The 18,266-nt window shown below is 47.6% G+C and overlaps 1 protein-coding gene across 5 annotated transcripts in view; it reads right to left on the bottom strand.

Moving 5' to 3' along the window:
• Nucleotides 1-17,713, bottom strand: part of LRCH3 (leucine rich repeats and calponin homology domain containing 3) — a 143,293-nt gene extending 125,580 nt beyond the window's left edge. For all 5 annotated transcript variants that reach the window (XM_075340389.1, XM_075340386.1, XM_075340388.1 and 2 more), the window contains exon 1: nucleotides 17,411-17,713. In XM_075340389.1, coding sequence (XP_075196504.1) covers nucleotides 17,411-17,651 — 241 coding nt within the window. In that variant the 5' untranslated portion in view covers nucleotides 17,652-17,713. The remainder of the gene's footprint in view (nucleotides 1-17,410) is intronic.
• Nucleotides 17,714-18,266: the final 553 nt, after the last annotated feature.

Genomic DNA, 18,266 nt, shown 5'->3' with positions numbered 1-18,266 from the left:
CTAAATATCTCTTTATGTTAGTGTACGTAGGAATTAGCAGTATGCACCCAGAACTGCTCGTGGTTCTGGCTGCATATTGGACCTGACAGGTTCCCTTTAAGTCACTTCAAATGTTATGTGGTCGTTAAACAAAATGGTTTTGTAAATTTTGTTGGAAAAATGAGAAGCTGCTGATCATGTTTAAATACTTCTAACTCCCCCCAAAAAAAAGTTTCAAAAATTGCACTGATGTAAAGTAGACATGTGGGAAATGTTATTTAGTGACTATTTTGTGGTATAACTATATGGATTCAAAGGATAAAAAAAAAATTAAAAAGTTTGAAAATTGCGAATTTTAAAAAAAATTTGGGTCAAATTTTCAATATTTTCATAATAAATGCAAATACTATGGAGGTAAATTTACAGCTAACGTGTGAAGTACAACTTGTCACAAAAAGCAATCTCAGGATCACCGGGATCCGCTGAAGTGTTCAATAGAGATTACATCAAAAAGTGACACTGGTCAGAACTGAGAAATGAGGCTTGGTCCTTTATGTACAAAGTGGCTCTGCGCTTAAGGGGTTAAACATGGAAGTGTGAATTAGGTTTTAGAGGATTAGCCATCAACATCACTTTTTATAAAGAAAGGTGTAAAAGTCCTGACAAAATGTACCATAGGTTTATGGAAGGAAAGGATGGAGTGTGCTGGTAGCCTCTAATCCCGGAAAAACGCTCGCGTTTCCCACTGACTGCCATTATACTTGGGATACGACTTGTGCCCGATAGACTGCTTGTTACGGGCTTGGTAGTGCTCGTTTATCACTACGAGCGAATACAGTCATCTGTAGCCGGGCTGAAATATGCAGCCAGCCGGTGTACAGTTACACAACATGTTATATTTAAACTCCAGAGTAATTTGTAGCATGTGGAAAACCAGCCGCAGAGCCTACCGAGCAAACTGCTGGAAACACCAGTATGGACTGCAAGTAAAAGGGACAACTGATTTAAAGTGGACTTGCCACTAGCAACAGACCCCTAGAACAAAATACACCGCTCCAAAGATCAGAACTCATCGTTCACTACAAGTCTTGTTCTGCCAAGATGGAGATAAAGAAAAGCCAAACCAGAAGAGATGAGGATCAGTGAACAGATCAAAAAGTACACAGTGCAACCTTATTTTACGAGAACAACCCATTGTGGGACTGTGCTTGTAAACCAAGTTACTTGTCTAGCAAAGCAAAATTTCCCATAGGAAACAATGCAAGCTCAGACAATTCGTTCCACAACTTGTTCAATGTCCCATCCTGGTCCCCTATTGTGCCATTCCACACACACCCTTACACACACACACCCTTACCTTCCGTTCCCTCGCCGGCCTCCTGGTTCTTGTAGTTTGTCAGTAGAGGATGTGCATCGGGTAACCATCGCGACCGATGAAAGAGCTTCTGCTGCCAGAGAGCTGACGTCAAAGGCAGGAGCCACTTGCCTCTGATTGGTCAACGCGCTACCTTTGAGAAGCGGATGTGTATTGGGTAACCATCGAGACGATGGAGGAACTTCCGCTGTCAGCCGCTTCTACAAGGCAGTGCGCTGACCAATCAGAGGCAAGCGGCTTCTGCCTTTGACGTCAGCTCTCTGGCAGCAGAAGCTCCGACATCTGTCGCAATGGTTACCCGATACACATCCTGTACCTGCGAACTACAAGAACAGGGAGGCCGGCGATGGAATGGAAGGTAAGGTGAGCATAGTATGTGTGTGTGCGCGTGCGTTTGTGCGGATTGCAAGAGCGGGTCAGAGCACGGTGAAAGTACGGAACCGGAAGAGTGTGCGGTGAGTATTTGCTCGTACAGCAAAGATTGTTCGTAAACTGAGTTACAAATTTACGGTAAGCTTTGCTCGTATAGCGAAATACTCGCAGACCAAGTTACTCGTAAACCGAGGTTCCACTGTACTTTATTCCTGGTGCTCCCCTGAATATCATTTTAAAAGATATTTTGCTTATTATTTAGTGTTAATTGATATGGCCTTTACAAAGGGGGTGGTGCGAATCCAGATCGGCCCATAGAGAATGTGACCAATGACACCCTAGTAAAGACCAGAAAAATGACCACTAAATAAAAAAGCTGTAGACATATAGTAGATTAAAAAAAAGCTTAGGGGAGGAGTAGGGGAAAAAAATAAGATCAAACCTTGGCCACCTGTTGGGGTCCTCCTTAAAAGCAAAAATCTACCTTTGAGGTGTCATCTAGAATGTAAATTAGCAAGTGTAGCCATTGTGCCGTACACTGTAGGGATGGTCCGGTGCGCAGGGTTTTATTGCTATGGCTGGCCTGGTTACATCTAACAACTTTGTAATTATATAGAATTTATTTTTTGTTACCTCTTAAAGTAAGACATGGTTATATTTAGCATTTTCAAAACAATCAGTTGGTGTTTTTATAGGGTAAATGGCAAGAAAATACTGTCCTATCAGTTTTATCAAAATGCCCCAAAAGAAAACACAGCAAATACATAGCAAAAAATTGCCACATGACGCAGTTGTTAAAGCCTCTAAGGCTAAGTTCACACATCCTGTGTTTTGCATCAGTCACAATCCGTCGCCTTGAGGAATTACGGAATCCTGCAAAATATTTTGCAGGAATCCTGTATTTCCCCATAGACTTCTATTAGTGACGGATTGCGACTGATGACCCTGCGTTGCATCCGCTGCGTCGCGGTCCGTCGTTTTTGACTGACCGCCGAGCGGGGAGCAACGCAGAATGTAACGTTTTTCGGGCCGTCAAAATTAACGCGCCGCACAGGAATCCGTCGCCATCCGTCAAGCTTGTAATGCATGTCTATGGTGCTGGATTCCGTCGTAATCCGTCTTACAACGGAATCCAGCGCAGGATTCCGTCATGCTCTACTGAGCATGCCCAGCATGCTTGGCACGCCCACTGGGCTGTCCCAAACACAGACGGATCATGACTGATCCGTCAAAAAACGGACGCACAGCGGATGTAACGGACGCAACTGATCCGTTTTTTCACAGGATTCCTGTGAAAGGAATCCTGTGAAAAACACATCAGTTGCATCAGTTGACATCTTGAAAATGACTGATCCGTTGCTGACGGACCTGACGGATTGAAAACACAGGATGTGTGAACTTAGCCTAACATGGCTGTTTGTGGATTAAAAAAAAATAAAATAAAAAGTCAGACAACGCCTTTCAGTTATTCATGTGGTTTTCTCCGCTCTTACTCATAGAGGTTTTCACACTTGTAGCTTTTGACTCCGTTCCGGGTTTTGTTTGCGAATGTGAGGAATGGATCTGAACGGCCACTTTGGGGAACTACCACCTTGGACACCAAGCATGTAAAAGACTCATATCTGACATTTGGTAAAAAACTGGAATTTATTTTTTGCTGTAGGACATATAATCAAGAATGTAATCTGTACGGCAACATTAGGTTACCCCATACCCCAGTATCTCATATCCGGAACTACCAGCGCATATCCTAATTAATGTGCTCTTTGATGGAAACCTCTCCTGATTACCTACAGTACTAGACCCAAACATTTCACAGAGGCTGTCAAGCTACCCGTATACATAATAGGCTACATTCCCATCAATATATGCATAGTGTGTACCGGTGGGGTAATTAAGTGTGTGAGCCCCTTCGCAGAATGTTTAACAGGGCTCCAGGGTTCTTGTGCAACTGCAACCCCTGCACCTACAGCATGTAAACGTTTGGGCCCCCCCAGTCAAAATTACTGCTGTTGTGAACAGTTAAGCAAGTTGAAGATGAAATGAACTCCAAAAGGCATAAACGTAAGGAAAAAAAAAAGGTAAATGGGCTGATACAAACATTTGTGCACCCTGCATGGGGGGGGTTAGTACCTAGTAGCACCCTTTTGGTAAGTATCACGGCTTGTAAACGCTTTTTGTAGCCAGCCAAGAGTCTCTTAATTCTTGTTTCAGGGATTTGCATCCATTCTTCCTTGGAAAAGTCTTCCAGTTCTGAGATTCCTGGGTCATCTTCCAATCATGCATGGTTTTTGAGGTCTAGCCACAGATTTTCAACGATATTCAGACCAGAAGACTGCGAGGGTCATTGTAAACCTTAAGCTTGTGCCTTTTGAGGTAGTCTATGGTGGATTTTGATGTGTTTAGGATCATTATGCATTTGTAGAATCCATCCTCTTGTCAACTTCAGCTTTTCTACAGATGGTGTTATGTTTGCATCAAGAATTTGTTGAAATTTCATTGAATCCATTCTTCACTCTACCCATGAAATAGCTGCAATACAACCCCAAAGCATCACTGATCCAACCCCATGCTTAATGGTTTGCGAAATGTTCTTTTCCTGTGCTGTGCCCTATTTTCTCCATACATACCTTTGATCAATACTGTTCCACTCCTGGTTTTGGCTTACAAATACTGATGTAAAAAAGAAAAAAAAAAAAAAAACACTCACCGAATACTCAGCGTGTGGACAGAGCCTTATGGGTATGCCCCTGGCATGTAATAGAGAGGATTAGGTCCTTGAGCTATATCAGCTCAACAATAGACTGTCCAAACATCTGTGCATTAATTCTTTAATCACAGTTCAATAGATTATGTAGCGTATGGCTGCAGAGGACACATACAAGCAAAAACACAATTCTATAGAATGTCCCCTAAAGCTCCAAATGAAAATAATTGAACAGTGGCTATTTTATAGCTGTTATCCCTTTAATCTAAAGTAAGGATTAACCAAAGAAGGGGGGGTAAAGCCTCCCAGAAATACCTTTGGATGCTGGCATTTCACTATGTAAATACAGGTCTAGCAGCCTAATAAAGGATCTGAAACAAAAAATAGCCTATAAAGAATACAACTACACGGTAACTGTTAGATCTTACCACTCGGAATCGTATAATATAGGCGTTACCTGCACAACATCTAAAAAACGCCGTAATCTATACTTATGTGGCATCTGGACAGTAACCGCGGACCAGAACAAACTGCTTCTCTGGAAAAGGAAGTGACAGCATTTAATGTTGTACATTTCTATGACAAAAAGGATGCCTGTCTGCATGAAGGAGCAACGCCTGGGAGGCAGGTGGAAGGATGTCATTATGCTCAAAACTATTTTTTCTTTCCCTCAAACACTCACATGCCAAAACATAGTGCAAACGATGGTGGCGCGGTGCCAGGCTGTGCCGCCAGTGTAGCTGGCACTGAGCGGACGTCACACAACAGCTGCACATCTGTACACCACTAGGGCCGATTCACGGGATTCTTACTGTGGACGATGGCCAAGCTTGAGTGAAAGGAAGTAACAATATATTTTCAAGATTGAGCTACAATAGGCAGAGCACAGGCCAATAATGTAATCTCAGGCTCCGGCCACAGTTGGCTTTTGAGTTCGGGAACATAAAAGCAGAACGTATGTGAAAAATAGATCCATTACAAAACAGATGCAAGCGACCCAAACTGAAGCCAGGCCGAGCCCATCATAGTCAGTAGGGCCCCGCTGCTCTCAGTCTACCCTTTGTAGTAGATCCGTTTTCCATATGCATCCCGTTTTTGTGTTCCCAAAATTGAACTGAGAAATGGATGCAGGTATGAGGATAGCTTTAAAGGGCTATTCCCAAAATTGTAAGTTACCCCTACTTATGGGTTAGAGGACACCTTACTGATTTTTTGGATCCGACCGCTAGAAACCGATGCAATCCCAACAATGAGCTCTAGATCATAGGGACGTGATGCTGCAAAGCCCTCGAGGGCTACGGAGCCTCTGCTTCAGCCATTTCAACGGGACTGGCTGCAAAAAGCCGAGCCCTGTATGTTACTTTGTCAAGCCATGTCACAGACAATAAATGGTACGAAGGTCATGCATGGCATATGGTCTCCTTTCAAGAGGGGGCTCTGCAGTGCCTGGTTGTTGGGAAACAAAATCCCAATCTCAGGATTGATAGGTCTCTTACCAGGTTTCCTCAAAAATAAGGCCTACCTCAAAAATAAGCCCTGGAATAATTTTTTCAGCCTTTGGAGTATGCTAAAATATAAGCCATACTCAAGAAATAATCCCTAGTTGCGGATCATCATATGAATAGTATCATGAAATATGGCTTGGGCAGCCCTTTCAGGTTACGTAACTTATTGTTGTGCATTGCACCGTTGTGGTGCTGTTAGCCTCGGAAGTTTATAGTCAACATGCCGGCTAGTTAACGGGTTGAATATTCACCTCTCTTCCTGCCCACCCCGCTGCTGGCGTCAGGGATTGGAACTGGTCTTAATAAAATAATGAATATTCAGTCCCTTCCCCCACCCACCTCTCTGTGCCGAGAAATACATACTGACATGCTCGGGTCAGTAGAGCCGTCGGTTAGTGCGAGCATTGCGCTGCGATCCTTGGTCAGTAATACGACAGTCTGAGAGAATCACTGCCGGGCACAGGGGTGGGCGAGGAAGGGAGAGAATATTCAGGATTTTATTAGCACAAGTTCCAATCAAGGACGCCGGGCGAAGGGGTGGGAGGGGGTGAATAGATATTTTTAATTAAAAGTTAATGTCACCCTTTTGCGTTTATTTAGTTATTAATATAGATATACAGGTGGCATAGAGGTGAAATTCTGCCATACCTGTATGCCTCCTGGATGATGGGTGGTTTGGCAAAAATCCTCTTTTACATCATCTATCTTCCATCTATCTGTGCTGCCTGGAAGATAAGCCAGCGTCCGGTCTTCATTATACAGGATTCTTCCTCCCCTTCTCTTCAGTTCCTGTGATGTCAGGTGTGTGGCTGATACTCTCTACCTGCGCGTTATGTCTGCCATCCCTCCCTGCAATGTTCCACACTTCTGTGCGCACAGATTTCAATGTTGCTGAGCGCAGGTGCCGGGAAGTCATTGCTGCTTCACAATGCAGGGGAGAGATGGCAGACAGCATGCACAGAAGCGGGATACACGGCCATGCACCTGACATCACAGGGACTCAGCAGAGAAGGGAGGAAGACTCCTGTACATTGAAGACTGGAGGAAGGCTTATCTTTGGGGCAGTACAGATAGAAAAGAGGATTTTTGCCAAACAACCCATCATCCAGGAGGCATACAGGTATGGCTAATTTCACCCCATATTAACAAAAAAAAAAAAAAAAATATGAAAAATGGCGACAGATTCCCTTTAATGGGCGACCCATTCACTGACACCAATTCAAAATGTAAGACATCCCCCGGAACTAAGGCTATGTGCACATGTTGCTATTTTTCATGCATTTTTCCTTGCAGATTTTAATCACTACTGAAAGGAAAACCGCATCCCAATAAAGTCTACGAGAATCCTGACTTTATGTGCAGATGAAGCTTCTTTTTCCCTGCAGATAAAAGGAGCAGCATGTCAATGGTTTCTGCGTTTCTATAATCCACTAAAATGCTTTAGCACTACAGTGGATTGTATCTGTACAGATCGCCTCACACATTATGCATCCAACATGGTCTGTGAGGCGATCTGTAGCTCCCTAACTCGGGGTCGTCATGGTGATGACCCAGGGATGCCATGGCAGCGATCACGTCCCTGTGATCGTATTACAGGGACCCGATTGCCAGGGAGAGGCAAGCGATTCCTTTCCCTGCCTTCTGAATGCTGCGATCATCGCATTGATGGTAGCACTCATGGTGTAAAGGGGGCTTTACACGCTATGACATCGCTAATGCGAACTCGTTGGGGTCACGGAATTGGTGACGCACATCCGGCCGCATTAGCGATGCCGTTGCGTGTGACACCGATGAGTGATTTTGCATCGTTGCAAAAACGTTCAAAATCACTCATCGGTGACATGGGGGTCCATTCTCAAAAATCGTTACTGCAGCAGTAACGAGGTTGTTCCTCGTACCTGCGGCAGCACACATCGCTACGTGTGACACCGCAGGAACAAGGAACCTCTCCTTACCTGCCTCCCGGCCGCTATGCGGAAGGAAGGAGGTGGGCGGGATGTTACGTCCTGCTCAGCTCCACCCCTCCGCTGCTATTGGATGGCCGCTCAGCGACGTCGCTGTGACACCGCACGGACCGCCCCCTTAGAAAGGAGGCGGTTCGCCGGTCACAGCGACGTCGCCGGGCAGGTAAGTAGTGTGACAGGTCTGGGCGATGTTGTGCGGCACGAGCAGCGATTTGCCCGTGTCGCGCAACAGATGGGGGCGGGTACCCACACTAGCGACATCCGATATCGCAGTGTGTAAAGCTCACTTTAAACTGCCAGGAGCACCCCAGGCACCGATTTGAGCAGTGAGAGAGGGGTACAGGCTGTAACATCAGCCGGAGACCCAATGGCGATGGCAGGGGGTCTGTACCTTTCAATCCACAAATAGTGGATTCAAAAAGTACAGACCTATTTGGATTTAAAGGCACAGACACATCATAGGTGAAATATGTACACAGGGCCAGCCCTTATCTGTCTCCCAAGCCTGTTTAGCAACTGTATTTAATGAACTATTTGAAATAACATTTAGGCCCAATACTTTTATAGTTATTGTATTATGCAGTATGTGCACGTTCATGGCCCTACATACATTGCTGAAAGGTTACTATGGTCTAGGACCCTGATTAAAGGTAATTCAGTTCAGAGGACTGGTTTTTCACATGGACCGAGTGTGATGATGCAGCATGCACTATTCTCTTATGTATTTCTCATGAGATTTGGCCATTTAAGTCTCTGGATTTAAAAAAATAAATGAAAATAAAACAAACGTGATCTCATACTTGTAAGCTGTATAGCATCCGATTTGTATGGATACAATGCCATTATTAAAATAGGAAACTAGCGATGTAGATTTGGAAGGCTGTGGGATTTCTTCAGAGCTGTCAATGGGAACGTGAGCTTTTCTCACACACCCCCACCCAGACGCTGTCAATCACAGCTCAGCAGCGACAGACTGACAGACTGCTAGATCAGCTGCACAGCTGGAAGACAGGGGTGAAAGTGCAGGCCCCCAGAGACAGCGCAGGTGAAAAAAAGCTTGTACGCACTGGTCATGTTCGGCCACTGCTGCTACCCAGCAGAGATCGGTCTCCTGGGCATCGAGCTCTATACCAAAGAAGAAATATGGTAATATCTCAAGAACAGCTAATGTTTTAGCAAACAGCATGTTTTTATAAGCATTATTTCACAATACTCATCTATGAAGATAGAATAATTTAATGGAATTGTCCACCTCAAGGGACTAGGGGAACCTGACGGCTCATACATGCTGCCCAGCACACAGGCAGCATGTACAGACCAAGGCTGTATGATTTGGGCCATTTTATAGAAACATAGTTTAACAGCCAACAAGGACTGAGCCGCACTGGAGACTAGTCAGACCGGTGCGTCTCTCCCTATACAGCCATCACGTAAGGGGGGCAGGCGGAAAGAAGCCGCTGGGACCCGCCTGTCTGACTAGTCCCCTGCAGTAATTAAAAATGTTGTTTTTCTTTGAATTGAGGTAACGTTTCGGAGTTACGTGTAAAAACACTATAAACCTGTAGATATGGGATTAATCTGCAGGATAATAGAGTATGAATCCTGCCTATAGAACCACAAATCAATTTCTCCAATTGCGTCTCTCTAGCATATCAGAACCAGGCAGATATTGGGCATTGCTAAAAGAGAACTTTAAAATTATGACATTAAAACTGATCAAAAATACAAAAGTGAAGAGATAAAAAGACATCCCTATCGAAGGATAGTTTTATTTCAGTAATCTTTAGGAGATCACCTACTAGCTGAGCTGTATGGTAAAAATAAATCCCTGGCAATGATCAGGCACACAAAATACAGTATATTGAATCTACTATGTGTGAGATTATCGGAGTTAAAGGCCCCGTTACACGCAACGACGTACCTAATGACATATCGCCGGGGTCACGGATTCCATGACGCACATCCGGCATCTTTAGCGACGTCGTTGCATGTGACAGCAAGGAACGACCGTTAACGATGGAAAATACTCACCAGATCGTCCATCGTTGACACGTCGTTCATTTTCAAAAAAATCGTTGATGTCGCAGGTTGTTCGTCGTTCCTGAGGCAGCACACATCGCTACGTGTGACACCTCGGGAACGATGAACTGCAGCTTACCTGCAGCCGCCGGCAATGAGGAAGGAAAGAGGTGGGCAGGATGTTACATCCCGCTCATCTCCGCCCTTCCGCTTCTATTGGGCGGCCGCTTAGTGACGCCGCTGTGACGCCGCACAAACCGCCCCCTTAGAAAGAAGGCAGTTAGCTGGCCACAGCGACATCGCTAGGCAGGTAAGTCCGTGTGACTGCTCCTAACGATATTGTGCGCCATGGGCAGCGATTTGCCCGTGACGCACAAACGACGAGGGCGGGTGCGCTCGCTAGCGATATCACTGCGTGTAAAGCCCCCTTAACAATCAATCGTATCCACTCAGAAGTCCAGGGACTGGAGATCTGGGATACAAGGACAAGACACACTCTGTAGACGGCAGTCTTACAGGGGTGCATCTATACAACAAAGGGAGGCCTGTGGAAACTAACCGGCCCTAAACCAATATAATGGCACCAGATCCTCCAAGACTCCTGCCCTGACAAGAGCAGTCCCCATCTAGCCCTATGTGCAGCTGTCCCTACATTCATAGCGCACACCCACTGCATCCGTGCTTGTCGGTTTGCAGTCCAGGGCACATATGCCCCATAGTCATTAATACATCACGAATAGTGCCGCCCGCATACACCACCTGCATACGGGGGATCATTCCCAGACGCAAACTTAACTTTAATCCTCCCGGCAGCGTTCAGGTTTCAGTCATGTGTAAGGCACTGGCGCAGCTTCAGTCACCGCTCTGTGCATGGAGAGTGGTGGCTGTGACCGCACACCCGCACCGACTGACACTGGTTTTAATGCTGAGCGGCTGTCAGTCAGTGCAGAGAGTAGTTACGGCTGCCGCTCTCCATACACAGAGTGGGGACTGAACCCATTACAGTGCCTCCTCCGTGACTGAAACCCGCTAAAGAAAAGACAAGTGCAATAGAGTAATATCTGCGACTGAATTCACTGTGCTTAACTGGAGGGGGGTGCTGTACCCACAAACTAGGAATACACTCAAAGATGTGGCTGCTGCATCCCCTCGGTATAATCCAAGTGGTTTATTAGGTCTATGCGTTTCGAAGTATACATTTCTTCTTCAGGACAGGCACTACTATAACTACTATTACTGACACCCAAACGCTGTCGGGAGGATTAAAGTTCATTTCCTCCCAGCAGCGGGGTTTAATGTGCAGGCTCGGGGCAGGTTCCACACTATTAGCCTGCAGATTAACCCCATACCTGCAGATTAATAGCGTTTAAAAACGTGACAGGTTCCCTTTAAACATATATGAAATCATAAAGCCAGTGCCTAATATAAGCTGCCCGTGGATCAGGCAGCATCTATCAGCTGTCAAGAACCCTTTAAGTCTTTTATTTGGGAATAAAAAACATTTTACAACTAATTCATTACATTTTTTCCTTGGACCCTTTTTCAACTTTGATGTGGTCTGTAGTCATAAATAAGGTGAGCTTAGAAAAAGATTTCTTACAAGCGCCCCATCGGGCTGTCATAGTGGGCTGATTGATGGATTTTTAGTTAACTCTGCAGCCAATAAAAGAGGCTAGAGAAGGCAAATTTTCTTAATTAAATCCAATTCCCCCAATTAAATACATTAATATGGTAACAAAAAGGAAATATTTTGTCCCAAAAGGTGGATGACCCTTTAATTTAACCATTCACATGAGAGCTGGCAGCAAAACTTCACCGCTGTACACTGAACTCTCTCTCACCTCCTGAGCACAGTATTCGGCTGGCCTGTGTGTGCCTGAGTGTTCAGTGAGCGGATAAAGCTGATCCCTCTTTCTCCTGACATCATCTGTCACTCAGGAGGCTCCGCACATCAGATGGTCGGGGGTGGGGGGCTCAGCTGACAGTTATATGGAAGCTCATGAGCACCAATCCTCATGTGTGGCTGTACCAGGGGTCTTTGCTCATCAGTGGCACTTTCTATTCCAGCTCTGTCGGTCACCATCAGTAGTGATGCGGTCTATTGCAGATCATCTCTCTGCTCAAACAGAAGGAATCGGACTTCAAGGAACAACAAAACTCCGCTAAACAAGTAATCAGCAGAGATTCATTCTGAGCCATATGTATATGGACGGCAGATGACCCAGCCCATCACAGGCAGCATTTGTAGATACAAACAGTGCTCTAAATACCAACCATACACAGTAACAAAAGGAGAAACAAGCAGAAGAAACGCAGCCCCAGAGTCACCCGAGCATCAGAGACGCAGCCTCCTGCAGGGACCTGGTGCGTCCTATGGTCCCACTGAAGAGACGACTACAGCTGTACACAATCATTGCACACCTCTGGACAAGAACTGGGACGTAGCCCTACTACTGGTTACTATAGGTCCGTCACATGGACACCTGACCTCACCAGGTGATAACTGTCACCCTGCCAGCACACTGCGTACATGGACACAACCTGTCACCGGGTGATAGCTCTCACCCTGCGTACATGGATATAACCTGTCCCCAGGTGATAGCTCTCACCCTGCCTGCACACTGCGTACATGGATATAACCTGTCACCAGGTGATTGCTGTCACCCTGCCAGCACACTGCGTACATGGATATAACCTGTCACCAGGTGATTGCTGTCACCCTGCCAGCACACTGCGTACATGGATATAACCTGTCACCAGGTGATTGCTGTCACCCTGCCAGCACACTGCGTACATGGATATAACCTGTCACCAGGTGATTGCTGTCACCCTGCCAGCACCCTGCGTACATGGATATAACCTGTCACCAGGTGATTGCTGTCACCCTGCCAGCACACTGCGTACATGGATATAACCTGTCACCAGGTGATTGCTGTCACCCTGCCAGCACACTGCGTACATGGACACAACCTGTCACCAGGTGATTGCTGTCACCCTACCAGCACACTGTGTACATGGATATAACCTGTCACTAGGTGATAGCTCTCATCCTGCCAGCACACTGCGTACATGGACACAACCTGTCACCAGGTGATAGCTCTCACCCTGCCAGCACACTGCATACATGGACATAACCTGTCACCAGGTGATAGCTCTCACCCTGCCAGCACACTGCGTACATGGATATAACCTGTCACCAGGTGATAGCTCTCACCCTGCCAGCACACTGCGTACATGGATATAACCTGTTACCAAGTGATAGCTCTCATCCTGCCAGCACACTGCGTACATCGATATAACCTGTCACCAGGTGATAGCTCTCATCCTGCCAGCACACTGTGTACATGGATATAACCTGTCACCAGGCGATAGCTCGCACCCTGTGTACATGGATATAACCTGTCACCAGGCGATAGCTCTCATCCTGCCAGCACACTGCGTACATGGATATAACCTGTCACCAGGTGATTGCTGTCACCCTGCCAGCACACTGCGTACATGGATATAACCTGTCACCAGGTGATAGCTCTCATCCTGCCTGCACACTGTGTACATGGATATAACCTGTCACCGGGTGATAGCTCTCATCCTGCCTGCACACTGTGTACATGGATATAACCTGTCACCAGGTGATTGCTGTCACCCTGCCAGCACACTGCGTACATGGATATAACCTGTCACCAGGTGATAGCTCTCATCCTGCCTGCACACTGTGTACATGGATATAACCTGTCACCGGGTGATAGCTCTCATCCTGTCTGCACACTGTGTACATGGATATAACCTGTCACCAGGTGATTGCTGTCACCCTGCCAGCACACTGTGTACATGGATATAACCTGTCACCAGGTGATAGCTCTCATCCTGCCAGCACACTGTGTACATGGATATAACCTGTCACCAGGTGATAGCTCTCACCCTGCCAGCACACTGCGTACATGGATATAACCTGTCACCAGGTGATAGCTCTCACCCTGCCAGCACACTGCGTACATGGATATAACCTGTTACCAAGTGATAGCTCTCATCCTGCCTGCACACTGCGTACATGGATATAACCTGTCACCAGGTGATAGCTCTCATCCTGCCAGCACACTGTGTACATGGATATAACCTGTCACCAGGTGATAGCTCTCATCCTGCCTGCACACTGTGTACATGGATATAACCTGTCACCGGGTGATAGCTCTCATCCTGCCTGCACACTGTGTACATGGATATAACCTGTCACCAGGTGATTGCTGTCACCCTGCCAGCACACTGTGTACATGGATATAACCTGTCACCAGGTGATAGCTCTCATCCTGCCAGCACACTGTGTACATGGATATAACCTGTCACCAGGTGATAGCTCTCATCCTGCCAGCACACTGTGTACATGGATATAACCTGTCACCAGGTGATGGCTCTCATCCTGCCTGCACACTGTGTACATGGATATAACCTGTCACCAGGTGATTGCTGTCACCCTGCCAGCACACTGCGTACATGGATATAACCTGTCACCAGGTGATAGCTCTCATCCTGCCAGCACACTGTGTACATGGATATAACCTGTCACCAGGTGATAGCTCTCATCCTGCCAGCACACTGCGTACATGGATATAACCTGTCACCAGGTGATAGCTCTCATCCTGCCAGCACACTGCGTACATGGATATAACCTGTCACCAGGTGATAGCTCTCATCCTGCCTGCACACTGCACAAATGGATATAACCTGTCACCAGGTGATTGCTGTCACCCTGCCAGCACACTGCGTACATGGATATAACCTGTCACCAGGCGATAGCTCGCACCCTGTGTACATGGATATAACCTGTCACCAGGCGATAGCTCTCATCCTGCCAGCACACTGCGTACATGGATATAACCTGTCACCAGGTGATTGCTGTCACCCTGCCAGCACACTGCGTACATGGATATAACCTGTCACCAGGTGATAGCTCTCATCCTGCCAGCACACTGCGTACATGGACACAACCTGTCAGCAGGTGTTAGCTCTCACCATTCCAGCACACTGCGTACATGGATATAACCTGTCGCCAGGCGATAGCTCTCACCCCGCCAGCACCCTGTGTACATGGATATAACCTGTCACCAGGCGATAGCTCTCACCATTCCAGCACACTGCGTACATGGATATAACCTGTCGCCAGGCGATTGCTCTCAACCCGCCAGCACCCTGTGTACATGGATATAACCTGTCACCAGGCGATAGCTCTCACCATTCCAGCACACTGCGTACATGGATATAACCTGTCGCCAGGCGATTGCTGTCACCCTGCCAGCACACTGCGTACATGGATATAACCTGTCGCCAGGCGATTGCTGTCACCCTGCCAGCACACTGCATACATGGATATAACCTGTCACCAGGCGATAGCTCTCACCCTGCCAGCACACTGCGTACATGGATATAACCTGTCACCAGGTGATTGCTGTCACCCTGCCAGCACACTGCGTACATGGATATAACCTGTCACCAGGTGATTGCTGTCACCCTGCCAGCACACTGTGTACATGGATATAACCTGTCACCAGGCGATAGCTCTCACCCCGCCAGCACCCTGTGTACATGGATATAACCTGTCACCAGGCGATAGCTCTCACCATTCCAGCACACTGCGTACATGGATATAACCTGTCGCCAGGCGATTGCTGTCACCCTGCCAGCACACTGCGTACATGGATATAACCTGTCACCAGGTGATTGCTGTCACCCTGCCAGCACACTGTGTACATGGATATAACCTGTCACCAGGTGATAGCTGTCACCCTGCCAGCACACTGCGTACATGGATATAACCTGTCACCAGGTGATTGCTGTCATCCTGCCAGCACACTGCGTACATGGATATAACCTGTCGCCAGGTGATAGCTCTCACCCCGCCAGCACACTGCATACATGGATATAACCTGTCACCGGGTGATAGCTCTCACCCTGCCAGCACACTGCGTACATGGATATAACCTGTCACCAGGTGATAGCTCTCACCCTGCCAGCACACTGCGTACATGGATATAACCTGTTACCAAGTGATAGCTCTCATCCTGCCTGCACACTGCGTACATGGATATAACCTGTCACCAGGTGATTGCTGTCACCCTGCCAGCACACTGCGTACATGGATATAACCTGTCACCAGGTGATTGCTGTCATCCTGCCAGCACACTGCGTACATGGATATAACCTGTCGCCAGGTGATAGCTCTCACCCCGCCAGCACACTGCATACATGGATATAACCTGTCACCGGGTGATAGCTCTCACCCTGCCAGCACACTGCGTACATGGATATAACCTGTCACCAGGTGATTGCTGTCACCCTGCCAGCACACTGCGTACATGGATATAACCTGTCATCAGGTGATAGCCCTCACCCTGCCTGCACACTGCGTACATGGATATAACCTGTCACCAGGTGATTGCTCTCACCCTGCCAGCACACTGCGTACATGGATATAACCTGTCACCAGGTGATTGCTCTCACCCTGCCAGCACACTGCGTACATGGATATAACCTGTCACCAGGTGATTGCTCTCACCCTGCCAGCACACTGCGTACATGGATATAACCTGTCACCAGGTGATAGCTGTCACCCTGCCAGCACACTGCGTACATGGATATAACCTGTCACCAGGTGATTGCTCTCACCCTGCCTGCACACTGCGTACATGGATATAACCTGTCACCAGGTGATTGCTGTCACCCTGCCAGCACACTGCGTACATGGATATAACCTGTCACCAGGTGATTGCTGTCACCCTGCCAGCACACTGCGTACATGGATATAACCTGTCACCAGGTGATTGCTGTCACCCTGCCAGCACACTGCGTACATGGATATAACCTGTCATCAGGTGATTGCTGTCACCCTGCCAGCACACTGCGTACATGGATATAACCTGTCACCAGGTGATTGCTGTCATCCTGCCAGCACACTGCGTACATGGATATAACCTGTCACCAGGTGATTGCTGTCACCCTGCCAGCACACTGCGTACATGGATATAACCTGTCACCAGGTGATAGCTGTCACCCTGCCAGCACACTGCGTACATGGATATAACCTGTCACCAGGTGATTGCTGTCACCCTGCCAGCACACTGCGTACATGGATATAACCTGTCACCAGGTGATTGCTGTCACCCTGCCAGCACACTGCGTACATGGATATAACCTGTCACCAGGTGATTGCTGTCACCCTGCCAGCACACTGCGTACATGGATATAACCTGTCACCAGGTGATTGCTGTCATCCTGCCAGCACACTGCGTACATGGACACAACCTGTCACCAGGTGATAGCTCTCACCCTGCCTGCACACTGCGTACATGGATATAACCTGTCACCAGGTGATAGCTCTCACCCTGCCTGCACACTGCGTACATGGATATAACCTGTCACCAGGTGATAGCTGTCATCCTGCCAGCACACTGCGTACATGGACACCACCTGTCTCTGGCCGCCTCCCCCGCCCACTCACCAGCTTGTGTTGTGTCACTGAGATCCTGTCGCGCTGCGCTCCGCGGAAACTCTCTCAATTTCCTGCCGCTCAGATTCAGGGACCCGGTGACCGCAGCTTCCTCCAGAGCCCTTTCTAGTGAACGGTTCCAAGCTGCAGGCCCCACACCAGTCCCGGAGGCAGAGGGCACCCCGTGTCCGTTATGGATAATGCCAGTGTAACCGGGCACCGCCGAGCCTTCGGCCAACACCGCGGCCGCCATCACACCGACTCCTCAGTGAGCCTGCGCAACCAAGCAGACGGGAAACGCGAGCCAGGGGCAGGGACGGGCCGTAAAGCGCATGCCCGTGAAGAAGGCCAGAGATAGTCTACGACGCAGGCGCAATGGCCTACCGGATGTGTCTAATGCGCATGTGTCGTTCCTTGATGTGCGGCTGTAGACTTTCATGTTGATTCCATATAAATTGTAAACCGTGAAGTCCCCGGGAATCACAGGAGCGTCTACCTCGTGCGGAGAGGCGCAGGCAGCGGTGTGCGCACAGCACGGACTGCCATATGCGGCTGTTACACAATTACACTTTTCACTTCTGGATGTGTGTTGGAAACATTGTCCCGTACAGTAGCATCACGCATCTTCACTAAAAACTGCGCATCCCGTTCATTTGTTAGCTACGTCAGTGTGATATATATGTAGTGTTAGGGTATGTGCGCACGTTGCTTTTTACCTGCTTTTTTGCTGCTTTTTCTTCTGCGCTGTTTAATGCCAAAATGGATGTGTTCTTCTATTCAAGCAAAGTCTATGGGAATTTGGGTTTCTTGTTCACACTATTGTTGTTCAAAATGCTGCCTTTTTGTGGCAGAACTTTGGTCAAAAACT

Source organism: Anomaloglossus baeobatrachus, chromosome 3 (assembly GCF_048569485.1).
Source record: "Anomaloglossus baeobatrachus isolate aAnoBae1 chromosome 3, aAnoBae1.hap1, whole genome shotgun sequence".
Classification (NCBI taxonomy): domain Eukaryota; kingdom Metazoa; phylum Chordata; class Amphibia; order Anura; family Aromobatidae; genus Anomaloglossus; species Anomaloglossus baeobatrachus.
Note: the sequence above shows the minus strand (reverse complement) of the source record. Positions and strands in the feature narration are given on the sequence as shown.